General features: G+C 61.1%; 2 protein-coding genes across 2 annotated transcripts in view; both read left to right on the forward strand.

Annotated features, from left to right (window-relative positions):
- The window catches only part of RYR1 (ryanodine receptor 1), a 92,357-nt gene extending 78,364 nt beyond the window's left edge, over window positions 1-13,993 (forward strand). The window contains 7 exon segments of the mRNA XM_078850381.1: window positions 7,559-7,639; window positions 8,228-8,316; window positions 8,560-8,688; window positions 9,167-9,271; window positions 11,960-12,063; window positions 12,065-12,129; window positions 12,132-13,993. Coding sequence (XP_078706507.1) covers window positions 7,559-7,639; window positions 8,228-8,316; window positions 8,560-8,688; window positions 9,167-9,271; window positions 11,960-12,063; window positions 12,065-12,129; window positions 12,132-12,262 — 704 coding nt within the window. The 3' untranslated portion in view covers window positions 12,263-13,993.
- Window positions 12,578-20,923, forward strand: LOC144929790 (ryanodine receptor 1-like). Its single transcript, XM_078850352.1, is given in 17 exon segments — window positions 12,578-12,602; window positions 13,430-13,807; window positions 14,036-14,133; window positions 14,800-14,881; window positions 15,232-15,605; window positions 15,607-16,542; window positions 16,827-16,897; window positions 17,206-17,383; window positions 17,495-17,501; window positions 17,504-17,580; window positions 17,901-18,140; window positions 18,751-18,856; window positions 18,859-18,880; window positions 19,340-19,382; window positions 19,784-19,914; window positions 20,308-20,368; window positions 20,894-20,923. Coding segments are annotated over 17 exon segments (2,859 nt in total).
- Window positions 20,924-20,928: the final 5 nt, after the last annotated feature.

Genomic DNA, 20,928 nt, shown 5'->3' on the forward strand with positions numbered 1-20,928 from the left:
TGCAGCGGCTGCTGGGAAGGGCTGCATCAACCGGTCTCACGGGACCGGGCCCATCTAGCCCGGCCTCCCGTCTCCATTGGAGGAACCCTGCAGCTCAGAGCTGATGGGACACCAGGGCCCCCTCCCCCTCCTTCCGCCGCGGCCCCTCCCCGCCCTCGGTTTGTGTTCACAGCTGCCGTGTGGTTGTGGGCTCCCCCACCCCCCCAGAGTGAGGCGCTGCTATTAATCCGGATTGTAATAACGCCCCCTTGCCCCGCCCAGGGTGGCTCTGACTCTGCATTAATGGCGTTAATCTGGTTTTAATCATCTCCTTTTCCTTTGTGCTGTGATGTGTTGCGCTCACCTCCTCTCTCCTCCCCTTCTCTTCCTCTTCCCCCCCCTTCCCCGCTCCCCCCATCCCCCTCTCACCGGCGCCCCCAGTCATCCGTCGGGAAAATGGTAAATAACCTGCTTCTGTGGTGGTTTCTTTTTCCGGGCATTTTCTTGGTCTGTTTTCTAACCCGGCGGGCTTGTTCCAATGCCAATGGCTGATCAGAACCCCCTGCCCCCCAACATGAGCCCTGCCCAACCTTTGCGGGGTGGGAAGTCACCAGCAGGTGTGTTGTGGCCGGTGGGGAGGGGCAGCTCCATCTTATTGTTATTGTAGGGTCGCTTGTGAGTGCCAGTCTGCCTGTGCTGACGGGTTCATTGGAGGGAGCTGAGGCTGGCCTCATCGGTTTGTTATCTCAGGGTTGCTGGGTTGGGGGAGGAAGCACAAGCTAAGCATGTTGGTTTGTTATTGTAGGGTCTCTCAAGCACGGAGCTGTGCTCACGGGTTGTTGTGTTGCACGTGGGTGCTAGGCTGCTGTATTGCCACACGTCTCCTTGAGGTTACTTGGCCACACATGCTCACTTGTTATCCTGACGGGGGTCCTGTGTGCAGCTGGATTATGTACGTCAGCTTGTTATGGTAGGGTCGCTCCTTGCCGAGTCTGTGTTGCTCTCAGTCCAAGGGAGCAGCTGGAAACGCTGATTTCAATCAGTGCTGTGAATCAGGTTTTGCACTTGTACCTTTTAGTGATTTCCCTGCCGAGGGCTTGATTCCCGTCAGCTGGTGACCATTCGGCCGTGGCGATCGGCTGCAATATTGAGCCTTTTCACGACATTTGGGACTTCTTCTGCCGGTTAGGACAGTACACCCCAGTGACAGGCGTTTGTTGACCATTCATGCGGCTTAAAGCTTGCCCAGAGTCAGAGTCTGGTCTGCCATTCTATGGTTGTGATTCTTTCAGAGAAGGGCGAATGGCGCCTGTCTCGTTTGCTAGACTACGACTCAGTTTTTACGTATGATTTGCGTCAGGCCCTGTTTGGGTAGAAATGTTCAACTCAGTGACAATTGCGCAAAACCAGCGTTTGAATGAAAGCAAATGGGCTGGAAATGTTAAAAAATAAAAAGTTTATTGAGCAGCGTTTTGCAATGAAAACTAGCTGATCTATTCAACAAAGGAAGCATCTGTGGCTAGCGAAATGTAGTAGCTGTTTCTGGTTACCATGGCCTTCAGGATTGAAGAACTAGTAGATCTCGTCCTCTCCAAGACTGGAAACTGTCTCCCAGTCGGTCGCTGAACTTTGGGTGGCCTGGCCAGTGAATTGAACTAGTTGAATAAACGGACACGGCTAAAATATTCTCTCTGCCCTTCCCCAAGTCGCCTTAGCCCATCGGCAAACTCTGGTTCTTGGGGCTCAGCTGGGGACTTGCACATGTTCAATGCTACGACTTGCTGGGAAATTTGGCAGCAGATATGGATGGGCTGAATCTTCGTTTCTGTATTTGGGTTAAAATGTTTTAACAGTTCATAAATTTAGGCTGTGACATTGGTTCTCAGTTTCCAGTTTAATTTTAAATAGGTTTATTGTTAAAAAATAAACCTGCATTTAATTTAAATGGTTAAAAAAATCTGATTTAAATTTTAAAATACCCTCTGATTTTATTTTATTTTTTATTTAACAATCAAGGTTATCCACTCTGTTGCACATGCTGGTTTGTTATAGTAGGGTGTCCCGGAGAAGTTGGTTTGTTATGGTAGGGTCTCCTGGTAGGGGGGCTGGTTTGTTATGGTGGGCAGACCCAGCAGGGGGTGCTGGTTTGTTATGGTAGGGTCTCCCCGGGGGCAGGAGGGGGCTGGTTTGTTATGGTGGGCAGACCCAGCAGAGGGTGCTGGTTTGTTACGGTAGGGTCTCCCGGGGGGCTGGTTTGTTATGGTAGGGTCTCCCAGTTGTGGGGGGGCTGGTTTGTTGTGGTGGGCAGACCCAGCCGGGGAGCTGCGGTGGTCGCTTTGCCGTGCCATCTCCCCGCTCCCCAGGGTGTGTCAGGCCCGGGGGTTCTGATCAGCCTTGCGGGGGAGGCGGGGGAGTGTTTCCGTGGCTCCACGTGGCATGTCCTGCAGCTTAGGCCCCACCCCCAGCGTGCCCCCAGCAGCCTGGAACCGGCCTCTCCCGATCTGCACTGAGTACTAACCGCACCCCTTGCCCCGGCCCCCCATGCTGGAACCGGGGTGCTCCGGTGCCCTCGCCATGAGCCACGTTCCCCGCTCTCGTCAGGGACTCGCCCGCCCCGCCTGATACCCTGTCACGGACCCCTCCGCCTCCCCCAGCCCTCCCGGTCTCTTGGGGCTACGAGCGTGGGCAGGGCTGAGCGACCCTCTTATTGACCAGATTCCCTAGCCAGCTCAACAGCGGGCTACACCCCTGAGTAGTCACAACGTGGCATCTTTGTGTTACCGATGTGGCATCTTTGTAGCCTCTGAACTGGTGAGGAGCAATGTGCCGTCTCTGTAGTAACACTAGTGTCTGTCTTCTTCGGGTGCGTGTTCCTGTCCCTTCCAATCAGCTGTGCGCGTGCCGCGAGTACACCGGCTGGAAGATTTTCCCCCTAGCAGCGTCCGCAGGGTTGGCCTGGGTGCCCCTGGGAGTCGCGTCTTCATGGCACCCAATATGGGACCCTGCCGACCCGCCACCCGCTCAGTTCCTTCTTGCCGCCTGCTTTCCAGTATCTAGCCTAGTGTACATAGTTATCATAGTGGTTGTAGTTAGCGCAATAGTTATGGTTAGTGTAGATTTCTCATAAGTTTCATTTGGGAGACCGCTGGATGCTCCGCATGGTGAGAAAGGGGATATTCACTCAAATTCTCAGTCCTCCTGCCCTTCCACCCCCCTTCCCCGTCCCTCTGTGGGGACTCCTCTCATGAGCAACTTCTTATCCAGGAGGAGCACTCGCTCCTCTCGCTAGGAGCAGTGGAAGAAGTTCCTCAGGGCTATAGGGGCAGGAGCTTTTCTTCCCGGTATTTCATAATACTGAAAGCCAAAGCCGGCCTCAGGCCCATCCTGGACCTGCGAGAACTCAACAAATTCATCAAGACACTCAAGTTCCACGTGGTCTCCTTGGCCTCCATCATCCCGTCATTGGCTCCAGGGGACTGGTATGCTGCCCTCGACTTGAAGGACATGTACTTTCATATAGTGATTACCCCGTCCCACAGAAAATACCTCAGATTTGTGGTGCGCAGCAACCACTACCGGTTCACAGTCCTCCCGCTCGGCCTGTCAGCGGCGCCTTGAGTATTCACCAAGTGCCCGGCAGTCGTGGCGTGTTCCTGCACAAGGACCAGGTACAAGTGTTCCCCTACCTCAACGACTGGCTGATCAAGGGCCGCTTCCGGGCCTTAGTAGAGGCGCAAGTCAAATTCATCAGGGCAACGTTCGATGGGTCCGTCGGGTCGGCCTGGGTGCCCCTTGGAGTCATGCCTTCATGGCACCCAATATGGGACCCTGCCAACCCGGCACCCTCTCAGTTCCTTCTCGCCAGCTGCTCCGACAGAGGGGTAAGAGGCGAGTATTGGGCTGGACATGAACAAAACATCTTGAAGAACAACAGTTACGAGAAAGCGAGTAACCGTTTTTTCTTCTTCGAGTGCTTGTTCCTGTCCATTCCAGTCAGGTGACTCACAAGCCAAGTTCAGGGGGCGGGGGCGGAGTTGTCCACTGATTGGAGCACGGCTCATCTGAAGGCCGCCTCGTCTTGGGCCTGCTGGGTGATTGCATAGTGTGCGGTGAAACTGTATAGAGGAGCACGTCACTGCTCTGCAAATTTCCCGGGTAGGAATGTCTGCCAGGAACGCTGTTGAAGAGGCAGGTTCTAGCACTCAAGTCTGCAGGACGTGACCCATGACTAAATCCGCTGAGAAGAGACGGGAAGACCTTTCATTTTGTCCGCCACAGCCACGAATAACTGGACGGGCTTTCGGAACGGCTTTGTTCTCTCAGTGTAGAAGGCTAATGCTCTGCGGACATCCAATGAGTGAAGTCTCTGCTCCCTGCCACTCGAGTGCGGCTTACGATAGAACACGGGGAGGAAGGTGTCCGGGTTGATGTGAAAATGGGAGAGAACCTTCAGGAGGAAGCCAGGTGAGGCCTGAGCTGAACCTTGTCCTTACAGAACAACGAGAGGGTTGGCTGGGGGCCGGCAAAGGGAACCCCTGCACACACCACCTGTGGGTCGAGCCACCACAGAAGGGAGTCGAGCACAAGGCGAGGCAGAGTCCCGACCCAGTCCAAACTGTCCCGAACCGGCCGATACACCGAGGCCAGCCACGATTGGAGCGGCCGCAGTCCTGAGCCTGGCGTGTTGCACCACATAGGTACACGTGGCCATGTGTCCCAGAAGTCTTAGGCCATTTCGTGCCGTGGTGGCGGGACACTACCTGAGACTCCGAACGATGTCGCCCATGGCTCAGATTCCAGCAGGTACGCCCTGGCCTGGGTTGCGTCCAGCAACATGCCTATAAACTCTACCTGGTGAACAGGGGACAGAGTGGACTTCCGCATGTTCAGGAGAAGGCTCAGTGCGTCGAACGTTGCCCTGATGAATTTGACTTGCGCCTCTACCGGGGCCCAGAAGTGGCCTTTGATCAGCCAGTCGTTGAGGTACGGGAACACTTGTACCTAGCGCCACAAAAAATCTTGCTAGGGGAAAAATCTTCCGGCTGTCATGTACGCAATGTGTGCACACAGCTGATTGCAATGGACACGAACAACACATCTCGAAGAACAATAGTTATGAGAAGGCGAGTAACTGTTCTTTGTAGCAGCACCATAGTAGTGATGTAGAAACTTATAAACAAACTTATACAAACTTTGTACGAACCTATAGAAACTTTGGCTTCACTTTCTAGTAAGGCTGTGGTGTCTTTGGGGTGTCAATGAGATTGAATGTTCACAGTATTGTGGTGTCTTTCTAGAAATTATATGACATCTCTGTAGTATCTTTGTAGTAACAATGTGGTGTCTGTAGTAACAATGGAGTAATATCTTCATAGGACCTTCGTGGTGGTTTTGTAATAGCTATATGGTGCTTTTGTAGTCTGTTTGGAGTATCAGTGTGGTGTCCTTGGAGTAACAATGTAAGAGTATTTTCATAATATCTTTGTGGTAGTATCTTCAGAGCATCTATGTAGTTACAATATAGTAACAACCCTTTCAGCATCTCTGTACTAATATTGTAATAGTAACTTTGTAGTATCTTTGTCTTAACCGTGGGGTCATGACTTTGTAGTATCTATGTGGTCACAGTGTGGTAGTATCTGGGTAGTAACAATGTAGTTCTTTTGTCTCTATTCTAATAGTGTGGTAACCATATGCAAGTATCTGTGTAGTAACAGTATGGTAGTATCTGTGTAGTAACAAAGTAGTAGCATTTGCAGTATCTTGTGCAATAATATTGTGGTATGTCTGTGTGGTGACTTCAGTAAGTGGTGGTTTTGGGGTTGTAACTGTCACACACACACTAGCGTCTCTCTAAACAGCGAAGCAACAGACACAATTGGGGACAAATCTCCCTAGCTACCTAGGCTTGGGTGAGATGACCTGTGGTGACCTCTTCCTGCCCTGCTCCCTGCCCCCCGCCCCCCAGCACCATGATCCCCAGTGATCAGGGGAGAGGAAGGGGAAGTCGACAGTGGGGAGAATCCCAGCTGCAAAGGGGAGGAAGTGACTTCATGAACCGTGGAAAAGGGGCTGGTCATTGATGCCGCGTGGGACGATACGAATGCGCCTGGGGGCCAGGCACACAGCCCCTGCCCCCAATGCGATTCATACCAGCGTTAATGCCCAGTGCCCCAGTATGGTTGGTGTGACTGACCCTCTGCCCTTTGCCACTAATCCTGGTAACCAGCCAGGAGATGTGACAGACGTTACTCAGACACCCCCCAGCATTAATCCTGTGTTACTCTGACTTGACTCTCACAATATTCCTGTGTTTATTCCCACATTACTCAGACATTACTCCTCCATTACTCGACTTCCCCTGTGTTATTACAGCAGCGCTCTGATTTTACTCCTAGTTACTCTGAGGTTACTCCTAGTTACCCTGACTTTACTCCTAGTTACTCATAGACTCATAGATATTAAGGTCAGAAGGGACCAATATGACCCTCTAGTCTGACCTCCTGCACAACGCAGGCCACAGAATCTCACCCACCCACTTCTGCAATAAACCTCTCACCGATGTCTGAGCTATTGAAGTCCTCAAATCATGGTTTAAAGACTTAGAGTTACTCTAGTTACTCTGACTTTACTCCTCGTTATCCTGACTTTGTGCCTACATTACTCAGATTTTACTCTTGCAAAACTCCCACCTGTCTCTTTGCCTGAGTTCAGATGTCAGGATTTGGCCCCAACAGAATTATTTAAATAAATACCCCATGGCTCCCCAGTAAACCAGCCAGTAATGTTAATAATAGTCCCTCTCCCCCAATACCCTCCCCTCTTCCCTCTGAATTCTCTTTATCCCCCCCGCAACTGCCCGCTGCATTGGCCAGGAAGGGACCCTACTGGGACCAGCTCTGCTGGCACCAGGATGTTGTGGGCGACGATATTGTTCTCCAGCGGGTAACAAGAAACAATATCCCACCCACCCCATCCGCCACAGGCGACAACTCAAAGGAGCCCTGCGGGTCCCTAGTGAGATGCATGCTGTCTGAACCCACTAACCTGAGCTGAATCCTGCAGGCCTTGCTCGGGCTCAACTACCGTGGGAACCAATGGGGTAGATCCTGAGCTCCTTACTCAGGGGTTACTCCCTACTTACTCATGGTGGGGGTTACTCCCTACTTACTCAGGGATTACTACCTCTTTACTGAGGGATTACTCCCTCCCTATTCAGGGTTTACTCCATCCTTACTCAGGGTGGAGGTTACTTGCTCTTTACTCAGGGTAGGGGTTACTCACTTCTTACTCAGGATTTACTCCGTCCTTACTCAGGGTGGAGGTTACTCGCTCCTTACTCAGGGTGAGGGTTACTCCCTCTTATGACCTCAGAGTGTTAAGCCCTGAGCAAGGCCTTCCGGGTGGTGCCCCCTTGTGCTGTGTCCCAGAGTGTGGGCTGCCTGGCCGCCACTGGCCCCTCTCCCCAGGCCCCCTGCACGCGCTGACCCCTGTGGTACCACACCCAGGGCCCCTTGCCCGGTCGCGGCTGCTAATGTTGGCCAGTTCTCTCTCTCCCCCTCCCCGTGCCCCGCTCTAGGAGAGAAGGTGATGGCGGACAACGAGTTCACGCAGGATCTCTTCCGGCTCCTGCAGCTCCTGTGTGAGGGCCACAACAACGGTACGGCCGCCTCGGCTTGGGGGCCCCGCGAAGCCCAGAGACTGAGGGGGAGGCGTGGCTCCTCTGGGGCGGGGAACGTGAGGGCGATGGGGGGTTGTGAATGAAGGGGGTTGCAGCTGCCTGGCTGGGTACTCTGTGGGTAGCGGGGCAGGAGGGTGGGTGCTGGGGGAGTGTGGGGCGGGCTCCTGGGTGGGCGCGTGGACGGGTAGGGCAGGTCGATGGGGGATGGGAAGCCAGGGATGGATGAAGAGGTAGGCGGAGGGTGGGCCCTGCAGAAGGGTACGTGAATGGGGGGCATTGTGGGTGGGTACCTGGGTCGATGGGTGGGTGGGTAGTGGGCGCTATGGATTGTGGGAGGTGGGCGCTGCAGGTGAGGGGCAGAGGGTGGGGGGGTGGGCTGGAGAGACCCACGCAGGACCAAGGCATTGTGGGTGGGGAACAAAGCCCCCGGCCGCTGCCCACGCACCGCCTGGCACAGGTCCTCCTGCACGTCCCAGCGCCCCCCTGCGCCAAGGGGTCTGGGCAGCGCTTGGCAGTGGGTCGGTGAGGGGGCCTGACCCGGCGTCTCCCCCCCCCCCCCCGCCGCAGATTTCCAGAACTACCTGCGCACGCAGACGGGGAACACGACCACCGTCAACATCATCATCTGCACTGTGGACTATCTGCTGCGGCTGCAGGTCAGCGCCCCCCACCCCCCGCCCCTCCAGCTGCGCCCCACCAGTGGGCACCGGCCCCCGGGGACCCCTCCCCACCAGGCAGCCGGCCCCTGCGGCCTTCCCCCCGCAGCCGGCCCGTGGCACAGACCGCTCGGGTGTGGGGGGCGGTACCCACTCAGCCCGCCGGCCCCGCAGCCAATGGGGGGCAGAGGGCTGAGCCCCGGGATCAGCACTAACCCCCCTTCTCCCTCCCCCCCTTCCCAGGAATCCATCAGCGATTTCTACTGGTACTACTCGGGCAAGGACGTCATTGACGAGCAGGGCAAACGTAACTTCTCCAAGGCCATGGCCGTGGCCAAGCAGGTGTTCAACAGCCTGACGGAGTACATCCAGGTACGGCCCGGGCCCTGCCCCACAGTACATCCAGGTACGGCCCGGGCCCTGCCCCACAGTACATCCAGGTACGGCCCGGGCCCTGCCCCCTGGTGCTGCCCCACAGTACATCCAGGTACGGCCCGGGCCCTGCCCCCTGGCGCTGCCCCTTGGTGCTGCCCCCCGGCGCTGCCCCACAGCACATCCAGGTTCGGTGCCCGGGCCCTGCCCCAGAGCGCTGATCCCCACTACAGCCAGGTACAGCTGCATCTGCACCCTGCCCACTCCCATTCTCCGCGCCAGCAAGGAAATAAATAGATGCCACTGTGATGTGGGGGGGGGGGGGGGGTGAAGATGACCCCTATATAACCAGCTCCACGCCCCACCCCAGAGGCGGCTGCATCTCCGCGCCGGGCCAGGGTCCCCGTGGGCAGTTCGTGCAGGTTTGGCCAGTGAGGCGCTGGTCGTTGCTGCTGCTGACTCTGTCTCTCTCCCGCAGGGCCCGTGCACGGGCAACCAGCAGAGCCTGGCCCACAGCAGGCTGTGGGACGCTGTGGTCGGCTTCCTCCACGTCTTTGCCCACATGATGATGAAGCTGGCTCAGGTAACCGCAGCTGCCAGCGCGGGGCACGGGCGGGTAGGGGGCAGGCTGGCGGGGGGGACACGTGGTGGGGCGTCTGTCTCCCCCGCAAGGGGTCGCCCGGCTGCTCAGGACTCGCCGGGCTCGGGAGCTAGGGACACGCGTTCAGTGGCCAATCGCAGACGTGCCATCACCAGTCTCCAAGGCCCTCGGTCGCCGCCCTGACCCGTTCGGTAGCCAGCTGCTCCAGGTCAATTTCCGCCGCCTGGAAGGAGGGACCCTCCGGCCGGGGCAGCTCCCACGAGCGTTCGTGTCTAGTGGGCATGTCCGCTGGGGCTGGGCCCCCCGCATGGGTCCCAGTCCGGGGCTGGGGACCCCCCTGCCAGTTCTGATCTGGGGCTGGGCCCCTCCGCCGGTTCTGATCCAAGGCTTCCCTCCCCCCATCGCTGATTCTGCTCCACCCCCGGCCCGGCCCCGGCTCCGCCCCGCTGGTTCCGATCCGGCTGCGGGGGGTGGGAATGGAGACCAGAAAGAAGGATTTGGAGTTCAGTTGAAGTGCCGCCCAATCTTAACCCCTCCTCCCACACAGTAAGTCTCATAGTTGCCGAGTTGGGGGAGTGACTTTGACCCCTTTAATTGCCGCACTAACCCAGATCGCTCTGTGCCCTGCCTGTCCTCCCCTCCCCCGATCCGTGCCCTCCCCCCCCCGAGCCGTGGCAGCAGCTTTGGGTGTTCTCTGACCGACCCATTTTTGTATTTCCCTGTCTCGCCTTCCTTTATGGGTCACGCCCCGGTCAGCGCCCCAGGACGCCCAGCAGAGCGGGGCCCACAGGGTTGGCACCCCCACGCCCCCTCTGGGCCAGGCAGGGGTAGGGCCCCCCATGCAGCCCTGTCAAAGGGAGGTCCCGGGCCCAGCGCTGCCGCGGGGCAAAGTGTGACATGAATGAGGGGAAGGGGGGGAAGGATCCAGGGGTGGGGGTGTGTGAGCAAGCAGGACTCTTGTCCATCCATCTGTCCATCCACCCAGCCCTTCATCCATCCACCCATCCATTCATCCATCCACCTACACCCCCATCTATCCATCCTATCCGTCTATCCAGCCCTTCATCCATCCATCCGTCTATTCATCCATCCATCGTTCCATCCGTCCATCTACCCAGCCCCCACCCGTCCATCCATCCATCCGTCTATTCATCCATCCATCATTCCATCCGTCCATCTACCCAGCCCCCACCCGTCCATCCATCCATCCGTCTATTCATCCATCCATCATTCCATCCGTCCATCTACCCAGCCCCCACCCGTCCATCCATCCATCCGTCTATTCATCCATCCATCATTCCATCCGTCCATCTACCCAGCCCCCACCCGTCCATCCATCCATCCATCTCTTCATCCATCATCCTCCCATGCGTCCATCCATCCATCCTCCTACACCCCCATCTATCCATCCGTCTATTCATCCATCCATCATTCCATCCATCCACCTACCCAGCCCCCACCCGTCCATCCATCCATCCTCCCATCCATCCATCCATCCTCCTACACCCACATCCACCAACCCACCCAGCCCTTATCCACCTGTCAACGGAGTCACTGGGTCAGTACTATGGAGCTACTCCGTACGAAGCCAGCCAGGACTCTGGGGGAGCCTCCTGTCTCTGAGCGTCCGTGTCCAGGGCAAGAAGCTCACACAGCTTCGACCTTCCTGAATCTGACCTCGGAGCATTCAGCATCCCCTTCCTGACCGTGCACTTCCCGCAGTGAGTCCGCCCAGGCGGGGATCCTGGGGAAACCAGAGGGCCCTGCCCCCCAACTCCACAGGCCGACGTGACTCTTAGCCAGCCAAGAAAACAGAAGTTTTATTAGTCAAGAGGAACAGAGCGTAGGGCAGAGCTTGTTAGCACAGAAATCAGTGACTTTCAGCCAAGTCCATCTTGGGGGGAGGGGAGCCCGGAGCCAGGCCTCTGGCCCTCCCCCTGCACCCCAAGCCAGCCCCGACTGACTCGCTTCCAGCTGCCTGGTCCCTGCCCTGCCCGTTGCTCCTCCTCTGGCCTTTGTCTCGCTTCCCGGGCCAGAGTCTCCTGGGTCTCAGGTTATGAAGGGGTGGCCAGAGCATCCCTGCAGGCAGCTGGAGCAGCCCCCGCAAAGGGTACACACAGCGTCCATGCAAACCAGTAAGACTTGCATGCAACATAACAAGGGAAAATCCCCACTTTGTCACAGCACCCTTTACTCTTCACCCATCTCCTCGCCCACCTCTCCATCCTTCCTTCCATCCTGCTTGTCCTCACGTCCATGAGACCAGAATCTCTGCCCCTCACGGAAAATAGATTCACATACAATTTTGAGTGATGCATTCCAGTGGTTAGAGCAGTGGGGCCAGGAGTCAGGACTCCTGGGTTCTATCCCCAGCTCTGGGAGGGAAGTGAGGTCTAGTGGTTAGAGCAGGGGGGGGTGCCAGGAGCTGGGACTCCTGGTTGTAAGTGTGTCTGCACTCCAGACTCCCCTTAGCTCAGACCTTTCCCTGCTGCCCTGTAGACTCCATTAGTTCTGGAAACCCCAGCCCCTGTTGCTGCCCCCTCCTGCCAGGCCCAGCTCAGGGGTTGTGGGGCGGGACCCCCTGCCAGCCCAGGCAATAAAGGAAGGGGCCAGACATACAAAAATGCTCTTAAAAATGCTGAATAAAATTTTTATTCTGATGTGTGACAGATGAGCCAGCCGGCCGGACTCCGAAATGGCGTAAGAACCTGTGTGTGGCACGCGCCATCTCACGCCCGCGCTCGCCCCGCTCCGCCGCCCACCTTGTCTGCTCCTCTCCTCCCCTCGGGCTCCAGCTCTGTGCCCAGTCTGATCCTCCAGCCTTTTCCCTGGCCCCCTTCCTTCTTCCCGCTCCCACCCAGGCCAGACCAAGCTAACAGCACCGGCCCAGTGCCACAGACAGCCCCCCCCAGCTTGATACTCACCATGCCTGCCAGCTCCCCCCAGCTCTCCAGGCCCGAGCCCCGTAACTAAGGCCCTCGGAAAGCCGTTTGATTTGGCAGGATTTGGGGATTTATTATTTTCTGATTTCGTTTTTTTCCATTTTTGTCAAAAATTAATTCCGTCTTGATGGGGTTTTTTTTTTTTTAAATCCGAACAGCTTGGTCCATTGACAGCAATTAGGGAGCCTTACGATAAAGGCGTAAAATCGGTCGGAATTGGAGGGCGACGGGAAACCCTGATTTTACAAAAAATAAATCGTGCGATTGAAACGAGACCTCCTGCCGCTCCGCAGCGCAGGTGACGGTGACCCCGTTCCCGATCCGTTCTGCAGGAGCGCTCGGGAATATGGCCACACCGATGTTGCTGAAGAGTAACACTGTGTGTGTGTGTATTGGGGCAGTGTGTGAGGTTGGGGGACACCCTGACTTCAGCCTCTCCCCCCAGCTCTGCATGGCCCCAATAGATCAGGGGGCCCCGATCCGGAGCAGCTTGACTATCTTAAGCGTGGCTGCAGGTAGCTCAGCCGTGCAGCCCCCCCTGCCCGCCCCGGGGCTCCGCGACTCCAGGGGGCTTTCATAGGGCCCCACATAACGATGTCCCTCCAGAGTCCCAGGTGGCCCCACCCCCACCTACTGCTTTTGGACCCAGTGCGGGCAGAGGGGTCTGACCCCCGTGGGTTATCCCACCCTGAGTCCCTGATCTAGGGCGGGTGGCCCATAGCTGAATGGGGGGGGGTGTCCCCTGGTCACACCCCCGCAGCTGGGGGGCGGGGCGTAGGTGCCAGCTCATGGGATTTCCCTGGTGGGAGCAAGGCCCCACCCTTCCTGGGCATGGGCGAGGCTACAGTTGCGTGGGTACTGTAATCCCTTTAGGAGAGCAAGGGGGGAAATAGCCCCCTTCCCGAGCCCGGGGGAGGGGGTGCCTGGGCGCCTCCCAAAAAAGTGCAGGGGGTTGGTCTGGCCTGGGTCCCCCCCCATCTGGCACATCTCCTGCCCCCCCCCGTGTAACAATCTCCCCCCGCTCCTCCATCCCCCCGGCATCTGGGCAAGGAGGCTGGCGCCGTGCTTGGCTGGTGCTTCTGTTTGCTCTGAGCTCTGGCGGGAGGTCCCGTGTTCTGGTGGTGATCTCTAGCGGGTGCTGATGGGGGATGGCCGCGGCCGGGCTGGCTGTGCCCCCCCTCTCCCCCGCGTGCACCAGGAAAAGGGCCTCCGCTCCAGGAGCGTGGGGCCGGTGCGGGGGTGGGAACCCCACCCCCCTCGGAGCGGCCCGACGCGCGTCACCAGGCGTGCGCACGCCATCGCACGCACGTGCGCACCCAGTCCCGCAGGCCAGTGCACGCCAACGTAGAACGTGATTCGACAGGGCCACGCATCGCACAGGCCGCTGACCTGAGCCCCCGAGATCTCATGCGAACGCACACGTGGGCTCACACCTGCACCTACGCACAAGATCTTGCGCACGCGCCTCGGATCACATGCACAAGAGCGCGTGTGCAAGGTCTTGTTCACCCGCAAGGACGCGCCGCAGGAGATCGCGGGCCCACACGATCACACGCCTGGGAGCTTGCACGCACACGTGAGCTCTCGCACACCCACATGTGCGCACGCACAAGGGGGACATGCATGCAATCCCATGCACGAGGGCTTGCGCACTTGTTCCTCCCTGGGGCCGAAGTGGGGGGCGATCTCCCCTGCCCGTATCCGCGTGGTCGTTTGGGTTGGAGGGGGTGGATCTCTGCGCCCTGTCTTGGCTCCCCACCCTAGAGCAAGCTGCGGGGGGCTGGGGGCTGGGGACTCCCTGCAGGTGCCTTGGGGGGATTGGGGGGGTGTTTTTCCGCACCCAAACTCTCTCTTTGTTGCGCTGCCCGTGAGGACCATTTCCGGAGCAGGCTGTACCCCGAGGTAAGAGGGGGAGGGGTGAGGCTCCCCCTCCCCGCATAGCCCCAGCCTGTCGGGAGGCTAGCCGGGAGCTGATGGGGCATCTCTGTGTCTGCAGTGCCAGGCCCAGGGGAAGGGGCCGGAGGGGGAGACCCTGCCCGGGGCGGGGTAGAAAGGTCCCTCGCCAGTGTGCGGTTCTGTCCCGACCAGGCATCAGGCCACAGCCCCAGCTGGCATGGTGCAGGGCGGCTTCCGCTGGGGTGGGCCCAGCCCGCCTGGGCGCGTCGTAGCAGGCAGGGGTTCGGCGAGTCGGATGCTCCAAAGTCCCCGGCGCTTGGGCCTGGGGAGCGAGAGTCTGGGCAGCCCTGGGCACTGCCAGGCCCCGGGAGAGGCTCACGGCGCCCAGGCTGGGGTCACGGGTCTGGCTGGGGTCTGAGTTCGAGGCATATCCCTGGTCTCCCCTCGGCCCATAGCGCAGGGGGGCTGGGACCCCGATCCTGCTGAGTCAGGGAGCGTGGCTTGCAGCTTCCAGCAGACACACTGATGAGGGGAAAGGGCCGTGCGAGGGTGGGGGTGTGAGTATGTGCAGGGGGGGCCGTGCGAGGGCAGGGGCGTGCATATGTGTGGGGGGAGCCATGCTGGCACGGCGGGAATCTTGCACGTCTCACGTCGCTCCCCTTGTCTCCTCAGGACTCCAGCCAGATTGGGCTGCTGAAGGAGCTGCTGGACCTGCAGAAGGACATGGTGGTGATGCTGTTGTCCCTGCTGGAGGGTGAGGGGCACTGGGCCAGGGCTCGAGATCCCCCAGTGTGAGCTGCTTCCCCCACCCCAGCTGGGCAGATGGCAGCGCCTCTCACTGGCCCAGCCCTGGCACATGTGGGCACGGTTCAGGGCACCACAAACCCTGTCACTTGTCCTGGTCCCCTCCTGCCTCTCCATCCTTTCCCCTCCCTCTGCCTTCCATCCCCATGCCCGTCCGTCTGCATGCAAACGCCTCTGGCCATCCCCGTGTCTTTCTGTCTGTGCAGCCCCATGCACACACTTCTGTCTGGCCATCGCCCCGCATGCCCTTCTGGCTGGTTGTCCGTCCGCCTAACCCTCTCTCCCCCTGCCCCGGCCCAGGCAACGTGGTGAACGGCACCATTGCGCGGCAGATGGTGGACATGCTGGTGGAGTCGTCCAGCAACGTGGAGATGATCCTCAAGTTCTTTGACATGTTCCTGAAGCTGAAGGACATCGTGGCGTCGGACGCCTTCCTGGACTACATCACGGACCCGCGGGGGCTCATCTCCAAGAAGGACTTCCAGAAGGCCATGGACAGCCAGAAGCAATACACGCCCTCCGAGATCCAGTTCCTGCTCTCCTGCTCCGAGGCGGACGAGAACGAGATGATCGACTACGAAGAGTTCGCCAACCGCTTCCAAGAGCCGGCCAAGGACATCGGCTTCAACGTGGCGGTGTTGCTCACCAACCTCTCGGAGCACGTGCCCCACGACAAGCCGGCTCAAGACCTTCCTGGAGCTGGCCGAGAGCATCCTCAACTACTTCCGGCCCTACCTGGGCCGCATTGAGATCATGGGGGCCAGCAAGCGCATCGAGCGCATCTACTTCGAGATCAGCGAGACCAACAAGGCCCAGTGGGAGATGCCCCAGGTCAAGGAGTCCAAGCGGCAGTTCATCTTCGACGTGGTCAACGAGGGCGGCGAGTCGGAGAAGATGGAGCTCTTCGTCAACTTCTGCGAGGACACCATCTTCGAGATGCAGATCGCGGCGCAGATCTCGGAGGAGGAAGCGGGGAAGGAGGAGGAGGAGGAGGAAGAGGGCGAAGGCGGGGAGGGGACTGAGGTGGAGAAGGCGGCCGGGGCTCCTCCGGAGGCGACCTCGGCTTTCGGGGAGTTCCTGGACGGGGTGCTGGACTTCTTCCGCCTGTTCACCTACCGCAACCTGCGTCGCCGGCTCCGCCGGCTGAAGAAGATGACGGTCAAGGAGCTGGCGGTGGGTGTGAGCTCCTGTGTCTACGCCGTCCTCCTGGGTGCGCTGCTCTTCTTCTCCGGCGTCCTCAAGGGAGTCTTGCTCCTCCTCTGGACCGTGCTCTTTGGCGGCGGGCTGGTGGAAGGTGCCAAGAAGCTCACGATGACCGAGCTGCTGGCCAGCATGCCCGACCCCACGCAGGACGAGGTCCACGGGGACCTGGGGCCGGCCGAGGACGGGCAGGAGACGGCCGAGGGCGGGGAGGCGGCCCAGTTCGTGGAGGACGGCAAGGAGGAGGCCCCCGACGAGGAGGAGGCCTTCAGGCTGGAGATGAAGAAGGACACCGGGCATTACCGAGCAACTGCCCCCGATGCCCCCGGGGGCCTAGGGGATATGGGGGACACCACGGCGGTGGAACCGCCCACCCCCGAGGGGACTCCCATCATCAAGAGGAAGCTGGGGGTATGTTGGAGGTTGGGGCAGGGCTGGCCTTTTGACAGCAGTCAGGGCTCCGGGGTGGGGTGGGGTGGGGGTGTCTAGTGGTTAGAGCGGGTGGGGGCTGGGAGCCAGGACTCCTGGGTTCCATCCCTTACAGACAGGTTCCCAGCCCAGCTGGGCCAGCACTCAGGCCTAGTATCAGGTCTCCCGTCTCAGCCCCAGGGGGAGGGCTGCTTCCCACATACCAGGGGACGCCCTTTCTCCCTGTCCGGGGTCCCTGATGCGGGGTCTGTTGTGTTACTCCTCAGCTGGAAGGGGAGGAGGCCGAGCCAGAGCCGGAGAAGATGGAAGAACCCCCTGCGGAGGCTGAGAAGGCTGAGTGAGTGGGGTTGGTGGGGAGGGAGTGGGGTACTGGTGGGGGCAGGACCCCTTGAGGGGTGATGGGGCCTGCGGGGAGCGGTTCTCCTCAGAGCTCTGGGGCGGGGGGTAGCTTAGGCCATTAGGGCAATGGTGGGGCAAGCCTGCCCCCCCCGTCCCCTGCCAGTGTGCCCCCTGCCCCAGGGAGGGGGCTGCTACACAGGCTGGGGGGCAGTTTTGGGTGAGGGAAGGGGCAGGAGTTGAATACGTGAGGGTGGGGGCGTGGATACCCCGCCTTGCCCACTGACCACTGCCCCCCCTCCCCCACAGCACGGAGAATGGGGAGAAGGTGGGGCTGGAGGAGCCGGCGGCCCCCCAGGAGCCGGCGGCCGAGGCCCCGAGGAAGCATCGGAGGAAGTCGGCCACCCCGCGGGAGCGCAAAGAGGAACCGGCCAACGGCAGCTTGGAGTTCTGGGCCGAGCTGGAGATCCAGAGGGTCAAGTTCCTGGTACCGTGGGGCTGGGGGAGAGGGGGGAGTCAGGGCCGTGGGGCAGGGAGGGGGTGGGGAGGGCTCCCCACTGGCCAGCCACGTCGGTGCTGACCCGCTCTGTCCTTCCAGAACTACCTGTCCGGAACTTCTACAACCTGCGCTTCCTGGCCCTCTTCCTGGCCTTCGCCATCAACTTCATCCTCCTCTTCTACAAGGTCCGGGCGCCCGGGCCCTCGCCCGGCTCCGGGGCAGCAGGGGGGTCTACTGGTTAGAGCGGGGGCGGCTGGGAGCCAGACTCCTGGGTTCTGGCCCCGGCTCTGGGAGGGGAGTGGGGTCTAGTGGTTAGAGCGGTGGGGGTGGGGGGGGCTGGGAGCCAGGACTCCTGGGTTCTATCCCTGGCTCTGGTAGGGGAGTGGGGTCTAGTGGTTAGAGCGGTTGGGGGGGCTGAGAGCCAGGATGCCTGTGTGCTGGGGGAGGGGTTGGAGGAGGTGTGGCTCCCCATCAGCCACGGCCCCACGCTGTCCCTGCCACGCAGGTGTCGGACTCCCCGCCCGGCGAGGAGGAGCTGGAGGACTCCGGCTTGCTGGAGGAGCTGGCGGGGGGCTCGGGCTTCGGGGCTAGCGGCGACGGGGCTGGGGAGGACGAGGAGGAGGACAGCGTGGTCTATTTCTTCCTGGAGGAGAGCACGGGCTACATGCAGCCCACGCTGCAGTTCCTGTCCATCACCCACACGCTGGTCGCCTTCCTCTGCATCATCGGCTACAACTGCCTCAAGGTGAGCCCTGGGGCCTCGCCCACCTGCCATGGGGCCACGCCCAGTTGCCTGCCATGGGGCCCTGCCCACCAGCCACATGACCACGCCCACATGCCTGCCACGGGGCCACACCCACCTGCCATGGGGCCACGCCCAGTTGCCTGCCATGGGGCCACGCCCACCAGCCATGGGGCCCTGCCCACTGGCCACATGACCACACCCACATGCCTGCCACGGGGCCACACCCACCTGCCTGGGGCCATGCCCAGCTCCCGGCCATGGGGCCACGCCCAGCTGCCTGCCATGGGACCACACCCACCAGCCATGGAGCCCCACCCACCCTGGGGCCCCGCCCACCATAGGCTATGGGCATATCCCTGAGCCATGCCCACCCATGATAGAACCATGTCCCCTTCCCCCCCAAACCGAGGGGCCATTGGGCTGGGGAGGCTGAGGGGCCAGCTTGTGTCCCCCTCCTCAGCCAGGACCCCCCCCTCAGCCAGAAGCTCCGCAAGGCCCTGACTCCCCCCGAGCTGGGAGCCCCCCACGGTGCCCTGACCCCCACGGTGCCCTGACCCCTGCCCTTCGCTGGGGAGCCCCACACGATGCCCTGACTCCCCTCTCCTGGCAGGTCCCGCTGGTGATTTTCAAGCGGGAGAAGGAGCTGGCCCGAAAGCTGGAGTTTGACGGGCTCTACATCACCGACCAGCCCGAGGACGATGACATCAAGGGCCAGTGGACCGGCTGGTGCTGAACACCCCGTGCGTGGGGGGCTGGGCCTGGCGGGCAGGGCTGGGCTGGGCCATGGGGGGGCTGGGCTATGCGTGGTGGTCTCAGCCCTGCGGGGGGGTCTCTGGGTCTGGGGGGGGGGATCTGGATCTCCTGGCCCTGGAGAAGCCCCTTCCCTGTGTCAGTGTCCGGCCCCCCCTGAACCCCTCCATTCGTCCCAGCTGCACTACCCCTCTGGGTGTGGTGGGGGGGCAGACGCTTGACAGTGTCATCCCCCCGCCCCCCCACCAGCATCTCCCCACTGGGCCCTTCAGGACCGCTCGAGACTGGGGGGGGGCTTTCCCCCGTCAGCCCCTCTCGCCTACCGCTGCACCCCACCCACCCCCAGGCCTGCAGGGGGAGTAGAACCAGACCCCGAGGCAAAGGGGGCCCGCAGCGCTGACCCCCTCCCAAGGCCCCCTCTGACACTGGCTCTCACCCCCCCACACCAGGTCCTTCCCGAGCAACTACTGGGATAAATTTGTCAAGAGAAAGGTGAGTCCTTCACTGACTTGGGCATGGGGCACAGGGCTTTTCCCCCAGGGGGGCCCCAGGCCGGACATGGGGCCTTTCCCCCTTGGTGCGCCGGCTGCATGGGGAAGGGGCAGGGCCGCCCGGGGGGGGGGGGGCAAGTGGGGCAATTTGCCCCGGGCCCTGCGGGGGCCCCCATGAGAGTTTTCGGCAGCAGGGGTCCTTCCACTCCATGTCTTCAACAAAGTGCCCCGAAGACCCCAGGCCCCCTGAATCCTCTGGGCGGCCTTGGGAAGGGAGACATGGGGCTGTTCCCCCAGGGGGTGCCAGGGCAGGGGTCTGACTGGCTGGGGGGGGATCCAGGCCTTTCTCCCTTTGCATTTGCCCTGGGGTTCCCTCTGCCCCCTGCCCCCCGCCCCCCGCAGGTGCTGGAGAAATACGGCGACATCTACGGGCGGGAGCGGATCGCGGAGCTGCTGGGCATGGACCTGGCCAGCCTGGAGATCAGCGCCCAGAGCGAGAGGAAACCCCAGCCCGACAAGTCCCTGCTGACGTGGTGAGGGGGCTGGGGGGGGCAGGAGGCTCGGGTGGGAGGGACTGGGGGGCCTATGGGGCGGGAGGCTCAGGGGGCAGTGGGGGGGATCGAGGGGACTGGGGGGGCAGGAGACTCAGGGGGCGAAGGGGATCGTGAGGCCTGGGGGTGGGGCAGGAGGCTCAGGGAATGGTGGAGAGATGTGGGGGGGGTGGACACTCGGAGGGGGCAGGGGCAGGGGGCTCGGGAGGGATCCAGGGCTCGGGAGGGATCCAGGGAGCAGGAGGCTCAGGGGGCAGAATCCAGGGGGTGGGAGTCTCGGGGCTTGAGGTTTGGGGACATCCGGGGGGTGAGAGGCTCGGAGGGGGGAACCGGGTGGCGGGGAGGGTGGCCTGGCTCACCCTGCCACTCCCTCAGGATCACGTCCATCGACATCAAGTACCAGCTCTGGAAGTTCGGCGTCATCTTCACCGACAACGTGAGTGCAGGGCCCCCGGGGGGAGAGTCCGTGGGGCCCATGGGGGGAGGGGAGTCATGGGACCTGAGGGGGATAGTCATGGGGACCGGGGTGTGTGTGGGGCCTGGGGGGGGAGTTGTGGGGCCCAGCGAAGGGGGGTCATGGGGCGGGGGGGCAAGGGGTGGGCGGGAGCCGGGGGGCAGAGTGTGCCTGTCCTGCGTTCGGGCTGCGGCAGGGGGGCTTGTATCGAGGCCCGTCCCCCCCCCCCCCCCCGGCTGCCTCAGATCGGCGGTGGGGCGGGGTGTCATTGAGGGAGGCTGCAGATGCAGGGGCGGGGGGGCGGGACCAGACCAGATGCCCGGGTGAGGGGCACAGCGGTGCTGACGGAAGGGGCTGGGTCTTTCCTCATGCCGTGGCCCGTCCCTGCCCCTGGGGGAGGGGGACTCCCTGCCCTGATCTTGGGGAGCTGGGGGGAGACCCGGAGTCCCCCCCCCCGCTCCCGCCGTGGAGGTGCCCCCGTCCCAGCCCCTGTCCCCTGCCCCGCAGTCCTTCCTCTACCTGGTCACTCTGAGATAGCGCGT

This window comes from Lepidochelys kempii, chromosome 23, assembly GCF_965140285.1.
Source record: "Lepidochelys kempii isolate rLepKem1 chromosome 23, rLepKem1.hap1, whole genome shotgun sequence".
In the NCBI taxonomy this organism is placed as follows: domain Eukaryota; kingdom Metazoa; phylum Chordata; order Testudines; family Cheloniidae; genus Lepidochelys; species Lepidochelys kempii.